The sequence below is a fragment of the Pseudonaja textilis genome, chromosome 15, assembly GCF_049901715.1.
Source record: "Pseudonaja textilis isolate UNSWEBS1 chromosome 15, rPseTex1.2, whole genome shotgun sequence".
In the NCBI taxonomy this organism is placed as follows: Eukaryota; Metazoa; Chordata; class Lepidosauria; order Squamata; family Elapidae; genus Pseudonaja; species Pseudonaja textilis.
The window spans coordinates 11,687,779-11,708,188 of NC_142004.1; the positions used below are offsets into that span (position 1 = coordinate 11,687,779).

Here is a 20,410-nt window from a genome sequence, read left to right on the forward strand (position 1 = left end):
GATCCACACCTCTTAAATTTCCCACGGTTCAGAAACCCAACTCTACCAAAAAGGCTATTTAGTGCGCAATCAGGAAAGGGATGGTCGCCACCTTTCTCCCCTGCCGTCCTTTCTCCTTCTTGGAGTGGACACTCTGCGCAGAGTGAACCATCCCTGCCTTCGTCCCTTGAGGACGGGGAGGAAGCGCCAAGGAGCGATTCTGTGGGATGTGTTTAAGTTACAAAAAGAAAAGATCCAGGCCACCCTGGATCTGGGGCCAACCTGCTGAGAAACGGTGCCAGCATCCTTGCAGGTAAATAATCACCTGGAAGGACTACAGGGCCAGAGATGCTCTTTTGGTAAAGAAGCCTCTGGTCTGGAAGACCTTCTTGTCGGGCCCCACCTGGGCCTGGTCCAGGCAGGGGAGGAGTCAACCAAGGCGGTACAGTTACTTCGCTGTTGTTCAGTTTTTATAGCCATTCACGGCTGATTGTCTGAACGCTGCAGCCTCTTTCCCCGTGGAAATCAAATAATGCCATAGTTTTATGTGACTCCTGTCCCTCCTTTTTGATTGCCATTTGTAACAGAACAAGCAAAGTTTAGGATGGTCTCCAAGCAGATCTCAAAGTTTGTGGGGTGGACGGAAGTGTGGCCAGGTGGCTGCCTTCAACCAACCTTTTTCGGCCAACGGAAAACCCCAAACCTCACTTTTCACCAAGTCCAGAAACTCTGGCTGAACTATTCAGGCACTTTTTTAGATAAGAGGAGCCCAACCACGTTCCAGCTGCTGTGAAGGCCTCGTGGGAGGCCAGATGTGGTTCCTCGAGTCCATCCGTCCAAGCTCTTCCCAGAGGTGCGTTGTGTAGGGAGTGCAGCATTCTAGCTGGACGCAGGTCTGCCCAATGGAGAGATCGGAGCAGGGGTGTCCAGCAGGGGTGGGATTAAAATAGTTTAACAGCTGGTTCTCTCCCCTGATGATCGGCTAGGTGGGCGTGGCTGTGCTGGGCATGGCCGGGGTGTGTGGCAGGCAGCACTTGGCCTCCGGCACCCCCCCTTGGAGCAAAAATGGGCCGTGTGGGGGAGCCACACACACCCATACCCCGTTTTGGCCTGGTGGGCCTCCCTGCACTTACCTGGGAGCTAAAACGGGGCACAGGGCAGGGGAAGGGAGGGGCCAGCCAACAATTTAACAACCAGTTCAGCTGAAGTGGTGCAAACTGGCTGAATCCCACCATGGGTGTCCAGTCTTGGCCACTTTAAGACTTCTGCACTTCACCTCCCAGAATTCCCAGCCTGCAAAGCTGTAGATCTTCCCAAAGATGTCAGTGACTTTAGGAGCGGCGTCTTCTCCGGGTTCAAGGAAGAACCTCATAATGGGGGACTTTCAGGGAGCTCCCTGTAGCTCCACGGTGTCCCTCCACCCTCGGGAGGTGGGGAAGGCCCAGGGGGTGCCTCTAGAGTCCTCGAGGGAGCATCAGGAGTGGAGAAGGCAATTCCCTCCTTCTTTCCCAGGGAGCTGAAGTCCGGGAGCCTTAAAGGTGTCAAGATTGGGCGCTCCTGAACGAGTGCTTCACGGAAGAGACGTAACCCCCCGGGCAAGGCTGAATTGCCTGCCACCAGGCTTGGGCCCCGTGGATGCAGGCAGTGCCGCTCCCTGCGCCTGGAAAGTTCGTCTAGGACAGAGAAGCTGTTCCTGGAACAGAGGTGCAGCCGCCCAGGAAGGGCCCCAATGACTGATTTGGGCTGGCAGAAAGAACAAAGCGAGGTGGGGCAGGCAGTTGTTGGTGTTTCACCAGCAGCCCAGTTTTGCCGAGCTTCTCCCACGCTCACTTGACTCCCCCCGGATCCAGGTCAGCCCAGGCAGGGCGAGCCGAAAGGTTCACCCACATTCCTCTGCACAGATACTTTCCTTTCTACTCTGAAGACAAAAAAAAAACCTTCCCTGCCCCAGATGGTATTTACGTGAAACATTTACTTGAACATAAGGACCCAACGTTACCTAGCAAAACTCTGCTTAAAGCAGGCCGACTGTGGAGCTGCCTGAAGACGCATCCAATAGAGTGGATAAAGATTTTAGGGTTTTCAACTGAAATTCCTGAACTGAAGCCAATGAGGGACACTGGCTTTGTGAGCCTCATCAAGCATCTCATCAACCGAAAAGTTTTTTTTTACCTTGAATATTTTAATGTTTTACATGTTCAGAATGGGCTTAATAGACTTAAAAGAGTGGTACGTTGAATCGCATTTTAATGCTTAAGTGTGGTATTAATTAATGAGGCTTAGGAGTCCAGATAGACCCCGCGGGAGGGCTGAAACCCCGTGAATATCTCAGTTGCTGTTTTCCTCCCTCCGCTCTCGTTTTGTAGAACCTCCTTCTCCCTTCTAATCTGGATTGAATCTAAACTTTCTGGGGTGAGCCGATAGACTGTGCTGCGGCTCAGGGTGCCCGGTCCAAGCCAGCATCCCCTCGGACAAGCACGCTGTCCCCCCTGAAGCAGCTGGCAGAACCGCCGCATCGTCTACTCACTCCGGCCTTGATGTAGATTGGCACAAACACCCAGCCGAGAATCACCACGATCACCAGGGCCTAGAAGAGAGGAGGGGTGGGGGGGGGGCGTTGGCTCTGCCTCTCCCACAGGGCCAGGCAGGAAGGGGAAGACCCCTCCCCCCATCCACCAAAGCAGCCCAGCCCCAAGGTCCTCTTCCAGGGGGGGGGGCATCCAAGGGGCTTGAGTGGTCTTTGGCCAACCTGCGCCCCCTCCTCCAGGGCATGCGTGCCCTCCTCCCTGGAGACGGGCTCAGAAGGAGATTTCCAGTGGAGATTCGCACCCACGACCGGCCGAAGGGGAAAGGACTTACGTTCCACTCGAAGCCTCCGATGGCAATTCCTGCAGCCGCCCCGGTCCCTGCCAGGCCCACAAAGTGGCCGCTGCCGATGTTGCTTGCAAAGAGAGAGGCCCCGATCTGGAGAGGAGGAGAGGGAGGGAGCCGTGGGGTCAGAGAGGCCCAAAGGCCTTCCAGCCAGCGGTGGGATTCAAAAACTTTTTTACTACCGGTTCTGTGGGTGTGGCTTGGTGGGCGTGGCAGGGGAAGGTTACCGCAAAATCCCCCTTCCCTCCCCACCCCACTGGCCTGCTTTCCAGCTCCATTCTCCTGGGCTGGGCAACCAAAGGAGACCCAGCCGATCAGCTGGGACTCAATGGGAGGCGAGAAGAGATGGGGTTGGCGGGGCCAGTCAAAGGGGGGATTTGCTGGTTCCCCAAACTACTCAAAATTTCCGCTACTGGTTCTCCAGAACTGGCCAGAACCAGCTGAATCCCCCCTCTGCTTCCAGCCAACAAAACTTCAGCCAGAAGTTCAGGCAGTCCTCGACGTACAACATTCTTTACAACAATGGCACCAAAAAATGTGACTTTTGACCATTTTTCACACTTACAACCAGGCAGCCTCCCCATGGTCACATGGTCCAAAATTCGGACAGTCGGCAACTGACTCATATTTATGATGGTTGCAGAGCCCTTGGGGTCATTGAGTTCACCTTTTGGGAGCTTCTGACAAGGAAGGCCAATGGGGAAAGCCACTTCATAGCCATATTACTAACTTAACAACTGTGGCAAGAACAATTGTAAAATGGGGCAAAACCGACAACTGTCTTGTTTAACCACAGACATTTGGGGCCCAGTTGTGGTTGTAAGTCAAGGAATATTTGTAAACCTCACGGAGTTTTCAGGAACGGCTGTGTTAGGCATCCAGAAATTATCCATAGTAAACAATCATTCCGAGACAAGCATAATCTCCGATTGATTTATTAGGGACAGCTCTGGTATGTCCATGGGAATTTCCAAAACTGAAACTCATTCCCAGCGCTGTCACAAATTCCGCCCTCTCTCTTCCCACTTACTACATAAATCCCGAGAACCAATTAACTGCAGCAGGAATTTTTTAATGCTGACATACTAAATAACCTTGACCTCAGCCCCCCTTTCATTGTTCACATCCTTGTAGCAGCTGATCTCAGAGCTGACAGGCTAGGCAGAAATGTTGCTCAAAATATGGGTGACTCCTAGTAAGCAAGAGCTGGCTGTGTGCGGCAGCCGCCAGAAGGGCCAACACAGTTCTCGGCTGCACCAACAGAGGGATAGAATCAAGATCTCGTGAAGTGTTCACACCGCTTGGAATCACGATACAGAATAAAAGATACGGAGACTCTGGAAAGCGTGCAATCAAGAGAAGGGCAACCAAGGGGATTAGGGCACTGGAGGCCGAAAGGTGCGGAGAACAGTGGCCGGAACTGAGAATATCTAGCCTAACCAAGGGAAGGACTGGGGGGCATGACAAAGTGGGGGTTGGACTAGATGACCTGAACGGTCCCTTCCAACTCTGATGATCTGTATTTGTAACTGCCTTCCAGGACTGGAGGGGGCTGTCACAGAGAAGAGGGGGTTGACATATCTGTGCAAGGGGCTGAGCTGGCTGCTCGGAGGCCTCTTTTGTGTGGCCACTGAACAAAATACCAGCCTTTACCTACCAGCTTCTTGGCTAAGAAGGAGCCGGAAGCAGCTGAGCTGTGTCTTTGCTGTCAGTCCCCAGTCTCCTCCCTGCTCCAGGCCAGGAGAGGCAGGGACCCATCTCTCAAGGCTGCACCGGGTGGGGTGGGGTGGGGTGGGGGGGTTGGAAAGCAGGAGAGAACCTGCAATGCAGCCAGTATTGGCTAGTCCAAAGGCCTGGCCTTCTGGGCAGACTGAATGGTCATGTGAAAGAGCCCAGAAGCCGCCTTAGAAGGAGCCACCTAAGACTTGGCAGGTGCTAAAGGAGGTCCGGGGTCCAGTGTGCAGCCTGCAGCCCAAGCAAAAGGCCCATGGATAGCAATGCCTGACAGAGGGGATGTGGCTCACATCACAGACCAGTTGGCCAGGAGGAGTGGACAGATCCACTCCTGACCCAGCAACGAGGGGACAGTTGGGAGCATCCAGGGGAAGAGTTGCGTCCGGAGGAGAGGACAAAGTGAACCTCTTGAGGACCATGAACGAGGGCACCATCAGGAGAACGGGGTGGAAAACGGGCTACTGGGCTCCTCTCTCACCACGAAGCCAAAGGAGAACACCCGTCTGTTCCCCCCTCCCCAGTGTAGGACGGTGCAAAGCGACTCGGCCACCTTTCCAGAGAGGGACACCGGTGGGAAGAAAGGACTCCCTGGGCGAAACTCACCGGCCACCACACCATGCTCCGGCCGGCCAAGAAGAATCCTCCGACGGTTCCACGGTTGGTCGAGTACATGGCCTGAAGGCAAGGAAAACAGGGAAATGGGTCACAGGAGAATTGCCTTCAACTGGAGGGGAGAGATAGTTTGTCTCCCGCGCGGCTCCGTCCCAGTTGGAGCTGGTTTCCACCAGCCACGCCGGGTGAGTCGCCTTGGGCAGCTTCTGGGTGGGGAATCCCACAGGTGTCGGCGAGGTCCACGGGATGAAGAAATGGAGCTTCCCTCCCTCTATCTCTCTCTTGCACACATGCGCACACACACACTGCTTTGGGGTGAGGAAGAAGACAACAAAAAAATCAGTCTGTGGACCAGTTTGTGCTGGACCAGGAGCGCTGAGACTCATCCCACCTTGGGCACGAAGCCTCTCTCAGCCCAGGAAGAAGGAGACAGAGCCAATCCCCCACCCAAAGTCCTGCCAAGAAGAGACTCAGCCGGGACTGACTTCAAGGCGCAGGTGCATGCAAACACAAACACACACACATACGCACAAATTGGTCTAATAACCTCTTTGGCATTTGACATCTGGAAGAGGAAAAAAAAATCAGGAAAATAATTTATCATGACGTGTCCTATAGATAAGGGGTCTCCAAGCTTGGCAACTTTAAGCCTGGAGGACTTCAACTCCCAGAATTCTTTGCTGGCTGGGGAATTCTGGGAGTTGAAGTCCTCCAGGCTTAAAGTTGCCAAGCTTGGAGACCCCTGCTATAGATAAAACAAAAGAAAGATTCCAGTTGCTTCCCCAAGGAAAGTCATTTAGGCGCTTGGTGTTCTTGAGCTGAGTTTTTAGCTTGCAGACGTTTCCTTACCCAACTAGGCAACATCATCAGTGTGAGTGAAGTTTGCTCCCTGTTAATAGAGAGCACTTTGTCCTCTCAGAATTGGTTGGGGGGGGAGTGGATTTCCCCTTGGTACTTCCTTGGTTAGGCTACTGTTTGATGCTTGATTGTTTGGTGTGAATACCTGTTTATGTGGGTGTTGGCTGCATCGATCCATTTACGATATGATTCACGTCTGAATGTCTTTTCTTCTTATATGTAAACATGTTTAAATCAATGTAATGCTATACGCCACTTAAAAGGGCATTCAAGAGTGTATTTATTATTGTTTCCTGGCAACGGGCACCATCCCTGTGGATATTACAGTTCCCCCTTCCGTTTCTCCTGTCGGATTTGCACTGGATTTGCAGGCGACCCGCATTTTCTGTGTCTTTCTTCCTAATGAACATCACCTCCTCCAAGCGGTGCGCGCACCTCCTCTCCCAGACATCCAAACGGGCTTCCCAGCCTGCAGTATCGGGCCGTGAGGCTTCACCCACGAGATCAGCACCGATAAGGAAAGGGACAGTAGATCACCTGCTTTCCAAGCATTTCCCTGCTCCGTGGTCCTCCTGGGCACCGTCCAAATTCCTCAGGGGATCAAGGGAGCTTTTTCAGGGCCTGCCTTTGGATCCTTGGGGCTTCAAGAAGCCTCGGAGTAAGCAGTGAGGCAAAAACCGGCGCCTTTTGGTCCCTCGCCTTTTGCGAGCTCCCTCAGATATATTTTGCCACCCACCCATTGCGCTAATTGCGCAGAGAGACGGAGGGCAACTGTGGCGGTTACAAACGGCCAGTGGCGGTTCCACCGGGCGAGGCGTCCAGGGCTCATTGCAAAAGAGCGGAAGAGCCACGATTTATCATCGGACTGGGGACGATTTTATTGTCTTTGCTGCAACCGACTGAAACGGCTGCCCGGATGGAATTTCCTCAGCAGAGATTTATGCCAACAGGTGGCCAGTCCACCTATCTCAGGTAACTGAGGACTCCAAAGCCACCTGCTAGCCTCTGGCAACGAGCAGCTGCCTGGCCCTTGTGGAGGGGGGGCTCCTGGCCTGAAATTCTCCGGCGCTGCCACCCTCTGGGCCATTGTGAAGGCACCCAGCCGTCCTTCCTTCCTTCCTTCCTTCCTTCCTTCCTTCCTTCCTTCCTTCCTTCCTTCCTTCCTTCCCTTCCCTTCCCTTCCTTGCCTGCCTGCCATCCTTCCATCCTTCCCTTTCCTCCAGCCTGCCTGCCATCCGTTCTTCCTTCTTTCCTTCCCTTCCCTTCCCTTCCCTTCCCTTCCCTTCCTTCCTTCCTTCCTTCCTTCCTTCCTTCCTTCCTTCCTTCCTTCCTTCCTTCCTTCCTTCCTTCCTTCCTTCCTTCCTTCCTTCCTTCCCCCTTCCTTCCTTCCTTTCCTTCCTTCCTTCCCTCCCAGGCTCTGTGTTTAAGACCAGGCCTTTTTGACCAAAGGCTGCTCTTAAGGGATCCAGGAAAAGTGACTGCCAAAGCAGCCGTTGCCACCCCCCCCCTGCCTCAGAGCGTTCCGTGCAAAAAGAGCTTTCTTGGTTAAAGTCTCCTGCGCATATTTCAACCAGGAGACCTTAGGCAGACAAACATTTCCTGGCCATTGATTGACCCCAATTGCAGAAAACAGCCGGGCGGTGGGGGAGGGGCAGCTGGAGCAGAGATGTCCCTCCCCCTTTCTGAAGGCCTGCACTGATCTTCACCAAGGGCTGAGTTTTGAATCTCCCCCCAAAAGCGAGATTTTTTTTTTACCACCTGAAAAGAGACAGGAGTGACCACCCAAAAAAAACCCCCCGGTTTTGCTCTGCGGCCAACTTGCCAAAGAGGGTTTCATTCCGATGATGGTTTGTCTTGAGTGCATGTCCAGTGTGGAAGCGCAGCTCAGGCCGGGGTTTCTCAGCCTTGGCAACTTTCCAAAGGGTGGACATCAGCTCCCCGAATTCTCCAGCCAGGCACGAAGTCTGCCCACCTGAAAGCTGCCCAGGCTGAGGACCCCTGGCTTAGACCGAGAGTCAGCTGCTCCAGCCAGTACAGAGAGTCCCCTGCAAGGACAGAGCCTCAAGGACAGAGAAAGTGTGACCCCATCTGCACCCCCAACTCGGCCCTTCCTTCCTCAGGACGGCCCAGGAGCTTCTCCCTGAGTCCGGCAGGGGCAGGGATGACGCCTCTGAGATCAGACCAGCACCTCCCCTGTCTCGGCCCCCTCCTTTGCTCTGGCCCTGCCCTCTATAGCAGGGATGAGCCACCCTGGCTGGCTGACCACCCCCGGGGAAGGGGAGAGAAGGCCAGTCCCCACATCAGGCCTTCAGATGGCCCAGGAAGCCTTGCTGGCTGGCTTGCTTGCCCCACTCCAGAGTGTCTCTGGGAGGGTGCCAAGGAGCAGTTGGCCGGGATGAGTAGTTCTGTCCCCTTGGCAAGCTCTTGGGCACGTGATGCCCAGGCCTTTTCTTGAGACAGGGCGGGAAATGCCTCCTTCTTTGCAACTTGAGTCGTGAGGCAAGGGGTGCATTTGATCCCTTTAGTTAGTTCAAGTTAGTTTCCCCTGGTTTTCAAGTGCAGGAGCAGCCCAGTTTAGCCTCCGCTGCCCCAGAGAGAAGGCAGGCCGGCAGTTTTTTGGAGGTGGCAGGGGTCTGCACTCACAAAACTCAGGGACACCCAGCCTTGGGCAGGGGGAGGTTTAGCTTCCTGGTTCGGAACCAGGGAGTTCCTGGTTTGTTTGAAGGGAGCAAGGCTGCACCCAGCCCTCCTGGTGTGTCTGAGAGAGGCCCAAAGCCCTTGCAAAGAAGAGGAAAGGAATTGGGTCCTCACCTTTAGAGGTGCAGACCCAATTCAGTGCAAGAGGCTGCCCAGCCCCCTGCCAGGTCCAGGGGCTTGTTTGGCCAGAACCAGGTGCCTGTCTTGAGAAGCTGCTCCGGTGCTTTGGAAAGGCCTTGATCCCTTCTTCCCTCAGGGGCCCCTGGGGCTGCTTTCCTGGCTGGGAGATTGGCTCTATCTCATGGCAAAAGAACCCGCTCTTCCTCCTTGCCTGCTCTAAGACCTCCTTCGCTGCCCCAGCCATCCAAGCAAGGGCCAGGCTGCCCCTCTGGCCTCTCCCTGGCCTTCTCTGTGGTGAGCTGGGCTTCCACACAAGTGGACAGCCTGGAGGAGACCATGAAGCAATGGAGCCTTTGAGGGCCAGAAGGCCTCCCCAGCGCGACACTTTGCTGTGCTACCCAAGGCTGCCTGGAGGCCCTGGCAACCTGCCTGGGTGGGGGGCCTGGAGAGCCCAGGAGGCATCGCCCACACAAGCATCTCCCCACCTTGTCAACTTTAAGGTGTGGGGACTCCAACTCCCAGGATTCCCCAGGCAGCTCCTCCCCGGAGTTTGGCAGCTGGACTTTGGCAAAGGGCTACGTGGATGAGGTTTGCCTTGGGACAAGATGGAACAGACTGGAATTCTCAGCCTTCTTTAAACCAAGAGCCCCCATGGGAACCTGAGCAGACAGAGGAGAGCTCCACTAGGCATGTGCAGAATGTCGGTGCCCCTCTGCTGAAGGGTTGAAAGCCCCCTTGTCTTTACTTCCTGCAATTCTTCACTGCTGATAGCATTGCTCAGTGCTAGAGGGGCTGCAGCAACGCAGACCCTGGCCACCCGGGTCCATTTTCTGGGACAATGTGTGGCTCCTTGGACCTCCTGTCCATTCTAAGGCGGTTGGCCCAGCTGACACACACTGCTTGCCAAGGGGGCTTCTTGTCAACCCTTCCAGGTGGTCCAGACAGGACCTCACAACCAACAATGCAAACACTACCTTTAGGGTAAACTTACACTAACAGAAGCGTGAAAGTCTGCAAACGCCCGGCCTTTACATGCAGACTTTGCTTAATGACCGCTCATTCAGCGCCTGTCCAATCTTACGATGACGCTGAATGAATGGCCCTTACACCTGGTCTTCTTACAACCGTCCTCAGCATCTCCACACTCATGTGACGGTCATTTGTGATTCTCTCTGCCGGTTTCCCACAAGTGAGACTAACAGTGAGGCCTGGAAGCCAGAGAGGGAGTTGTCCATGGCAAAGGAGTACAAATCCCATGCTCGACAATGGCATGGATTCACTAGAAGTGCCACCACTCTGGTGTGGCCAGGCGATGTCGCACCTTATAACCACATCGCCTAATGACGGCTGCCCCTCCTGAGACATGTTCTCCGTTTCTGGTCTGTGCTCAGATTCCGTTGCTTGCCTGCAGCTCCTCCTCCTCCTGCCTGCCAAGGTTGTTCTCACAGCCCATCACATTCCTTCTCAGATGGGAAAAGTGCCTGATGGGCCTTTGGAACTTCCCAGCCAGGTGGGAATTTTCTATCCAAAGGGGGAGGAAGCAGTGGAAAAGATGGGAACTATCCCGCCCTCCCCCAGCACACACACACACACACACACACACACACCCCTCCGGAGCAGGGCATTGGGAAGCTTTTTCCATTCCGATGTCAGCTTCCTCTCTTCCGTGACCCCAACACTCACCCCTTGCCAGTTCAGCTGCCCAGCAACACCCATCCCCTCCCTCCCTCTGGCCCTCCCCATCTCTTGCTCAGCCACCCTGATATGCCGGACCCTTGGTCCTTCCCGGATCTCCCTAGGTTTACAGATTACAGATTAACAGAGTTGGAGGGGGCCTTGTAGATCATCTAGTCCAACCCCCCACCCAAGCAGGAGGCCCTACACCACTTCTGACAGATGGCAGTCTAGTCTCTTCTTGAAAGCCTCCAGGGATGAAGCTCCCACAACTTCCGAGGGCAACTTCTGTTCCATCGGCTGATTGTTCTCCCTGTCAGAAAATTCCTCCTTATTTCCAGGTTGAATCTCTCCTTGTTCAGTTTCCATCCATTATTATTCCTTGTCTGGCCTTCAGGTAGGAATAGCTTGGCCCCTTCCTCCTCCTCTCTGGGGCAGCCCCTCAAGTATTGGAAGGCTGCTCTCGTGTCTTCCCCGGTCCTTCTCTTCCCGAGACTTAGCCGGGCCCAATTCCTGGATCCGGTTCCTGGACCCAAATCTTCCAGAAAAGCTCCTTCCACTTTCTTATTTGCACCCCACCAACAAGGACAAAGAAAGCTGGCACTCACCCACAGGCCAACCACTAGGACAACGAGGAAGTAGATGACAATCACCGAGATGTCGGCTGCATTTGCGATTGCGATGTGAGGCGAGGTCGACTCCTGTTGGGCCAGCACCGTGGTAGCCGCTGGGGTGGCCATCCTGCCAGTTTCAGGGCCTCCCGGTCTGGGCTGATCCGTTTCTTCTTATACCTCCTGGCTGAGTAGCCCAGTTAATGATAAATTTTCCCCCTTTCCTGCTGAGTAATATGTAACTTGGCGATCCTGTTCCTTATCCAGGGATGATGCTTAAGTCCCAACAGGTGCTCCGGTGGAGAGGCAGCTTCTCTTCGGAGATGCCGCAGAGGGAAGCCCAACTGCACATGCCCTGCAGCAGTACCTGTGCTGGGTTTTTGTAGTCCTGCAGCAGGTGACTTGGCAGGAGGTGCTGAAGAAGGAGGGGCTGGGCTGCTCTTTGTTCTGGAGCTGCCCGGCCAGTTCAGTTCCTAACACGCAAGAACTCCAGATCACTTGGCATCCCGACACATGGAGCTGGGAACTCCCCAAGAACGTAGGCCTGGCATTCCTACCAGGGTGACTCATCTCTTTGCCAACTTGGAGACCAGAAGAGGCACGGGGCCCTTCAGGAGTCAAAGAAGGGACTTCCAACCACAGCTACGCCAGATTCTGAGCCCATAATATGAAATGAACCAAAGGGCACCATTTTGCCACGGGCTGGTTGATCAATGAACGCCAGAAAGTGGGAGTGTAGCACAAGGGCTACCCAATGCTATGGTCAAAACTGGTTTGAATGGAGAATGCATTTCTCACAACCCAAAACTTGTGCCCAGAAATCTTTGAGGCATTCGGAAGGGATTCCACACGTGCTTGAATAGAGGGCAACTCTGGGTTGTACAAGGGGGAGGATGGGTTGCTAGGAGGACCAATGTGTGCAGGTTTTGTTCTTAGGTGGGCAGCTCCCTCTAATCCATGAGTGTCCAACCTTGGCCATTTTAAAATTTGTTGGCTTCCGCTCCCAGAATTCTCCAGCTAGCCATGAAGTCCTCAAGTGGCCAAGGTTGGACACCCCTGCGCAAAATGATTCCAACAGAAGGTTAAAGCATTTCCTAACGGAGACCAGCTGAGAAGACAGGCACCCCATCAAGTCAGCTGTTTAGAGCAGGGGTCCCCAAACTTGGCAACTTTAAGACTTGTGGACTGCAACTCCCAGAATTCCAATTCACAAATGTCGTTTAAAAAGGCAGAAGCTTCAGTGAGTTGCTGCTCTCTTCAATAGATGCATCGAGTAGTTAAACCAGGGGTCCTCAAACTTGGCAACTTTAAGGCTTGTGGACTTCAACTCCCAGAATTCAACAGCCAGCTGGCTGGAGAATTCTGGGAGTTGAAGTCCACAAGCCTTAAAGTTGCCAAGTTTGGAGACCTCTGGTTTAGAGGTTCACCATTGGATGCTGATGTTTTTGTGGGAGATACCCAAGCTCACAGGAGTGGTTTTCTCATCCAGGGCATTAAAAACTATGCTCTGACACCAAATTAAATGTGTGCAAACGGTGCGCCATCAAAGCTCCTAATGCCCCTCAGTGAATCTGCCCTCCATCTCACTTAGGTCAGTTAGCAGAAGAATTGGAAACAGAACAGCAACCCTGTCAGAATCCTTCACTGCCAAAGAAGAGCCTTGAACAGACCTGAAAGTGGTCACACCGGCAGGTTCCATGTCTCTCGATTCCTCTTGTTTTGGAGCAACGTTTTCCCTGCCTGTGAGCAATGTGTAAATGGAGGTTAGCCGCATTCTTGCCAGTTTGCTTACCTTGGAAAGGGTACACTTAATCTGGTGGTTAAACAAGAAATACCTTGGCAAACAGCAAGGATTAAACTACGAGTAGCAAAGGAGAAAAATGCATCCTCTCTTGTCCCGCAATCCTAAACCAAACCTGAGAGAAAAGCCACAGGGGGGCAGCCCTGGGAACTGGGGGCTTGCGGGAACGATGCCCCTCTTAGGAGTCTCCTTTCATTTCACCTAGTAAAGCAGACAGAAGAACAGAGTTGGAAGGGACCTTAGAGGTCTTCTAGCCTGTGCTCAAGCCAGGGACCCTCTACTGTTTCAGACAACTGGCTGCCCGATTTCTTCTTAAAAACCTCCAGGGATAGAGCACCCGTAACTTCTGGAGGAAAGCATTTTGCCATTGTCTGGACTGCAGGTACCATAAGGGTTCAACTGTTTTGGCTCACAATTTTTTTCTTCTCTCGATAAAACCTTTTTGGGTTTGGAAGCGGCAAAGCATCAAGAAAGTCTCTCTCTCTCTCTCTCTCTCTCTCTCTCTCTCACACACACACACACACACACACACACACACACGAAGGGAGGGAGGGAGAGAGAGAGAGAAACAAGGAATGTCTTTTGGCTGCTTCTTGCAACTGTTAAAAATCAATGAACCTTTGCCAGAAAGCAAGTCATTAACCTTAATTGGGATAAGGACTGACAACTTTTCAACTGTTTGCTGGAGCCTAACTTTGAAAAAGCTGGAGTTTGACCTTCTAAAAACAAATCTCTGCAGGTAACTTTTCTGCACGCACGCACACCCGCCAACCCACCGCTTGCATTATTACAGGCTCGAGCCAGACCAGGTCTTTCACGCCAACTGGCCACACCACGAGCAACCAGCATAACTGCTGCGCTCAAACCCGCATGGGGAGGGCTGCTCCAGTGACTATGGGGGTGTGGTGGCGTCTCCCCACCAGTTTTGGCCTGGCCAAGGAGAAGGCCCATTGTCTGGAATGTGTGGCCATCCTAGGAGGGGGCCCACCAGGAAGCAATTGGCCCTTCCAGAAGGCTAGGCTGAGTTGGAGGCCATTGCTCTGAGGACAGGAGAAGGAGGGGGCCTCCATGGAGCTGAGACTTGCCCCCTTGACGAGAGGGCTCCGTCCCCAAGACTCTACGGTCCCTTCCAGTGTTTTCCATCTCTGCTTCAGGAAGTCCGGTCTGGGGTCTCTACCTCCCGCACAAAAGAGCACCAACTTCCTTCTCTTTCTCTTCCATCTACTCCAAGGGTCTCCAACCTTGGGAACTTGAAGACTTGTGGACTTCAGCTCCCAGAATCCCTCAGTCAGCACAACTGGTTGAGGAATTCTGGAAGTGGAAATCCCCAAGTCTTCAAGTTCCCAAGGTTGGAGACCCCTGATTCTACGCAACAGCCTTCCCCGATTTTCTCCACAATCAGTTACCTTTCAGGGCTTAAAAACCAATATTCAAGGAGTCTCTTTTGAAGAAAGGGTTGATTAAAAAGAAAATGCATATGCCATGTTAGCAAGGCTTGGAAGTCCAGCCTCTCCCACTGTGAGTGGGCGCCCTTGGCAGCTTTTCCGGGTGGCTTGATGACCAGATGTTTTAGGTTTGTCCTGCAAATTTAGCACATCTGGAAGGCAGCAGCAGGAAGGTCCAGTGCCCCTTCCAAGTAGAGGAGTGATTCTGGAGAGAGGAGGTAAAGAAAGTGCCCTACACACAGGTGGCAGAAGGGGAGAACGGAAACCAGGGAGTATTGCCTACTTTCAGTGTGTAGCTTTTTAAAACAATATTGACATTCTCTTTGAAATGTGTTTCTTCTCTGTCTGTTCTAAGTGGTGTGTCAGCGCCTGGGTTGCTGTTATTTGACAACAATGTCCAGGCCGTTTGGGAACAAGTGGATTCCTTGGCATGGTATGAAAGCCCTGCAGGTGGTGTACTCTGGACTTTTCACCCCAAGAAGCTGGGGACAAGAATTAATCACAAAGTATTGGAGGGCCCCGCCTCATTTTCTTACCTACGAGGACTACAAGGAAAGCAGGAACAGAGAAGGGAAGAAAGACGCAAAGGATTGCAGAGCAGGAGGAATAAAATACAGAATAACAGAGTTGGAAGGGACCTTAGAGGTCTTCTAGTCCAACCCCACCTGCTCAAGCAAGAGACCTTGTATCATCTCAGACAGGTGGTTGTCCGGTGTTTTCTTAAAAACCTCAACGGAGGAAGCACCTACAACTTCTGAAGGCAAGCTGCTCCACTGGTTGATTTTAATCACTGTCAGGAAATTCCTCCTTCATTCCAGGTTCCTCCTCTCCTTGGTTAGTTTTCATCCATTGCTTCTTGTCCTGCCCTCAGGTATTTTGGAGAATAGCTTGACCCCGCTCCTTCTCTCTGTGGCGGCCCCTCAGATATTGGAACGCTGCTATCATAATCAGTGGTGGGATTCAAATTCTTTTACTACCGGTTCTGTGGGCGTGGCTTGGTGGGCGTGGCAGGGGAAGGACATACTGCAAAATCCCCCTTCCCTCCCCACCCCACTGACCTGCTTTCCAGCTCCGTTCTCCTGTGCAGGGCAACCAACTGGGAGGCAGAGAAGAGATGGGGTTGGCGGGGCCAGTCAGAGGTGGGATTGGCCGGTTCTCCGAACTACTCAAAATTTCCGCTACCAGTTCTCCAGAACTGGTCAGAACCGGCTGAATACCCGCCTTTGATATCACTCCTAGGCCATCTCTAGTCTAGACAAGAGGAGAGGAGAAAATGATGAAATTCGAACAGCAACAGAAAGGAAGAAGATGTCCAGAGAGGCTCTCCATTTCTCAGAGAAGAAAATTTCATTTTTAAAATTTATTTGTCAAATTTATTTGCTGTCTTCCTACCATGGGGCTACTCTAGACAGCTTACCGTAATAAAAAGGGAGAAAATGAAAGGAGTGCAAACAAAAGTAAAATATTATAACCTACACAATAATCAACGAAAAGGGAACACCATGAAAATAGATCGATAACAATGGGAATATATCAATATTCTACAAAACAACTGGAGAAATCAAGAGAGAGAGAGAGAGAGATTCTCAGCTTTTTGTGTTTTGTGGTACTTGACATGGTTTTAAGGGAGAGGAAATGTTAAAAGTGCCTTATTAATAGATACCTCTTAATCTCTGGGGATGATTAGCTATTAACCTTCCCCTCTGTCTAAATAAAGTGGGTAATGATTGCAGGATCCCAGGGTTAAATGAGGGAATGCAGGGGAGGACAAGATGTGGGCGCATCGGCACAAAAGTGAGGCCCAGGCAACAGATCCGCCCTTGGGGGGCCGGGGGGGGAATCACCCAGAGGTCAAAATAGTGGCACCCATTTACACTTTTGCAAAACCAGGACAAGATAAGTGGAGGCAAATCCCTCACCCACCCACCCCAAGGAAAAGGGCCCCCTTCTGGCTGAGAAGCCCCCCCGGCTGGGTAACATTGGGTTACCTGGAATCTTAGGCTCCGTGATTCACACCTGAAAACCTGATGTTCGTTCTTTTAACATGGCCGTCTGGGCCTCCTTTTTAAACTTCAGAAAAACGTGTTTTTTAACTTCTGGGTTGAGGTCATTTCTTTTGGCATGTGAGAATTTGCTTTCCAGCAACTACACAATAGAGATTTTCTTGAGCTTTTTTTTCTTTGAAAATGTTTCACTTCTAATCCAAAGAACCGAAGAAGCTTCTTGGATGAGAAATTAAACTTTTCAAGGGAAAAAAAAAATCAAGAAAATCTAGTTGCCTTTTGGAAAAAGCACCTTTGGGACAACCGGGACCCGGATGACTGAGGAGTTCCTCCATAGACATTTATGCAACAGACAGCAGATTCTGAAGTCCTTGAAGGTTTTAAGAGAGAAACGAACCCAACCATGAAAAAGTAATGTAGCCCCCAAATTAGCCATTGATGGGATGTTATTTAGAAGTCTACTAAATGTTTCTACTGTTCAACTTTCACATGTCATCAATTTATGGTTTGACCATTTGCTTTCTGTTGTCTCACATATACCAAATGAAGGTATCCTCCGTTTCTGTACTTTATAAAAGGACAAACCCCTCCCGTTGTGCTCAGTACTTTTTGATTGGCATGACTTGCTTGCCAATGTTCGACTATTTACAAAGTGTACCCTACTATTACTGTTAATCTTCCCATCACTCCTTACCACCCATCCCCTCCCACTTGTGATTGTAGGACTGTAACTTTGATGCTTGTATCCTTACAAGGAAAATTGTCTCAAGAACAAGAGGTGGGGTTTGTGACATCAGCAAGAGTGGGCTCAGGTTGTGGCAGAGCCATGGGCCTTTGGAGAAGGTGTCCTGCCGAAGGAAATGCTGACCTCAATTAGCAGCCTTTGCCCCTAAACTCAGCAACGCTTCTGGCAGTTCAGAAGTCAGACTCCCCTAAAGGATCTTGGGCATCCTCTCCACTGCGCAGGGCCAGGAGTCCTGACAGAGCCAACCTCACATGGTGGCCTGGTGGTAATCCTCGCCTGAAGGGTGACAGTTCAGTGGCCAGTCCATTTTTAATCTGCCTTTTATCAACAGACTTTTGTTTTTCTGATTAGCAATAAAGGGTATTTTTTAATTGCTGTTTGTTCTTTGAGTACAGTTATATAGCAAGGTCATATGACCAGTTTCTCAAGAACATCCAGACTCTGAAAGTCTGGAATTTGGAAGGTATGAAATCATCTCCCCTTTCCTCCTACTGACCACCCCTTGTTCTTCCCTTACTTCCGAGAATCAAAGAGGGAGGGAACCCAAGGATCATCCAGTCAACCTCCCTTCCCAGGAATCCCAGAGGGAAAGGAGGCCTTGCTTAACATTTAACTCAAATCTGTCTCCCTATCGTGTAAACTCGGGGTCTCCAATGTTGGCAACTTTAAGCCTGGAGGGCTTCAACTCCTAGAATTCTTTGCTTTGCTGGCTGGGGAATTCTGGGAGTTGAAGTCCTCCAGGCTTAAAGTTGCCAACATTGGAGACTCCGGGTCTAAACCGTCTATCATTTCACATGCTGGTTGGTGGCTCCTCTGGAGCTTGGAAGGAAATTATGGACCGAGCACCCTAACAGGAGGCCTGCCATGGGCTCCGAGGTGTTCAACACTTTGATTGAGAACTCATGGAGGGCCTTCCCAAGGGACAAAGTGGAGAAGGTGACTCTTCGTGTTGACAAGATTCCGGAATATCTAGGTGAGGTTGGATGGTCAGGAGGCCCCACAGTTTTTGGTAAAGAGAAAATCAGGAGGGTGGACCTGATGGTGCCGTTGAAGCTCTGGGGTTGTTGGGGTTTTTTTGCAACTTATTTTATATAAAAAAGCAAGTACAGCTTTGCTTCTATTGTTGTGGATGCCATCTTGACAATTTTGACCATATCCTGTGGATATTTTTGACAGATAAATTAATGGGATTGAAATTAACTGGGGACTTGGCACCAGATTTGAAAATGTCATCACTACAATTTACCACACTCAACAGGCAAACATTTTAATAAATGGGGAACAAACTGGCCCGATAAAAATAGAAAAGGGGGTAAGACAGGGTTGCCCTCTCTCCCCTCTGCTTTTCATATTCGCCCTAGAATCTCTTCTGACGTACATTAGGCAAAATTTGAGAATTAGAGGTCTGAGGATCAAATCAGAAGAATATAAACTACAGGCTTTCGCTGATGATTTGGTTTTTTTTCTGGAGGAGCCTATAGAAAAAGGACACAACTTATTAGAAGAACTAGAACGATTTGGAGAAGTCGCGGGATTTAAAATAAACAGGGGAAAAACAAAATTAATGACTAAAAATTTAACAGGAGACCAGAATAAAAAGCTAGAGACAACAATGGGAATACAGGTGACAAATAAAATTAAATACTTAGGAATTTGGCTAACTCCACAAAGCAAATCGTTAAAAGAAAATAATTATGACAAACTTCTCCAACAATCTAAGAAAGACTTGGATTTCTGGAGCAAGTTACAACTTTCCTTATTGGGCAGGATTGCTTTGATTAAGATGAATATTCTGCCAAAATTTCTATATTTATTCCAGACAATTCCAATCAAACTAAATAAATTTTTTTTTATGGAACTAAACAAGATAACATTGAATTTCATTTGGCAGGGGAAAAAAGCTAGGATTAACATAAAAGCCCTACAAGATTTGAAAAGCAGAGGAGGGTTAGCCTTGCCAAACTGGGAAGTATACCATACGGCAGCCACATTACTATGGATAAAGGATTGGGTAAACCTAACCAACAAAAGAACACTAGTATTAGAAGGCCACGATATGCAGAAAGGATGGCATGCCTTTCTGTGGGAATCGGGGAAACCCAGGCAATCATATTTCCATAGGCATCTTATTAGGGACTCTTTATTAACTAATTGGAAAAAAGTACGTAAAAAACTTTATCTAAAAATACCGATTTGGCTATCTCCAATGGAAGCGATAGTACACCCTAATAATCTGGATATAACCAAAATGATTAAGTACGAAAATTTATTAGACCTACAAGGAAAGTTAAAAACACGACAAGAATTACAAGAACGAGGATTTATAATTGATCAGTGGGTGTACCTTCAAATTCATAGTAAATAAAAACAAGACATTAAGGAATTTGGAATCTACAATAAATTACAGACTCTAGACAAAATTCTATTAGGACCAAGTAAAAAAATATATCTAAATTTTACAAATATTTATTAGAAACAGAACTAGAACAAGAAATTGTCAAGGAAATATGATTGCGTGGAGCAGAAATGTGGGTCGGAGCATTACCCTAGCAGAATGGGAAAAGGTCTGGAACAGGAACATTAAGATCATGAAATCAGCAGCTTATAAAGAAAATTTATATAAAATGTTTTATAGATGGCACCTGCCCCCTTCGAGATTGGCGAAGATGTACCCCAACACGAGCCCCAAGTGTTGGAAATGTCAAAACATAGAAGGTACCTTCTTCCACATATGGTGGTCATGCAAGGAAACCCAGAAGTATTGGCAAAAAATTAGGCACTGGCTAGAGGAAATAACCATGGAACAAATTGAGTACAAACCAGAGTCCTTCCTTCTAGGAATTTTTGATAAACGAATATCCAAAAAAATCAAAGTACATTACAATCCATATCTTAACCGCGGCCAGACTGGCATTTGCCCAGTGCTGGAAACTACCTTCTATCCCCACTGAACTTATGGTTATTCAGAAAATTTTACAATGCGCAGAAATGGACAAACTAACCCAAGCATTAAAAAATGAAGAATCTTCAATCTATTCTAGCAATTGGAATCCTTTGTACATTTGGCTTAATCAAAGATAGATCACCGCTAAGAAAACTAAGGCCGAGGCCTCTGAGGCAGAGATAAAGAGAAGCACTGCCGACGATAGTTTTGAAGAAGAAATGACCTTACAGACAGTCACAAAAATATGGTTTTATTATAACTGTTTTTCCTACTTTTGTTTTCCCCACTTTCCCCCCCCTTCTCTTCCCTTTCCCTC

General features: G+C 50.2%; 1 protein-coding gene across 4 annotated transcripts in view; it reads right to left on the reverse strand.

Moving 5' to 3' along the window:
* LOC113447048 (sodium/glucose cotransporter 1) overlaps positions 1–12,928 on the reverse strand; it is a 30,206-nt gene extending 17,278 nt beyond the window's left edge. The window contains exons 1-4 of one of the 4 annotated variants that reach the window (XM_087913540.1): positions 12,827–12,928; positions 5,188–5,259; positions 2,839–2,943; positions 2,507–2,566 (exon numbers count right to left, since the gene is read on the reverse strand). In XM_087913540.1, the coding sequence (XP_087769666.1) occupies positions 2,507–2,566; positions 2,839–2,943; positions 5,188–5,256 (234 nt within the window). In that variant the 5' untranslated portion in view covers positions 5,257–5,259; positions 12,827–12,928. Of the gene's footprint in view, positions 1–2,506; positions 2,567–2,838; positions 2,944–5,187; positions 5,260–11,153; positions 11,818–12,826 lie in introns of those variants that run through there. The other 3 variants (XM_087913539.1, XM_026717036.2, XM_026717035.2) reach the window with 3 other exon arrangements.
* Positions 12,929–20,410: the final 7,482 nt, after the last annotated feature.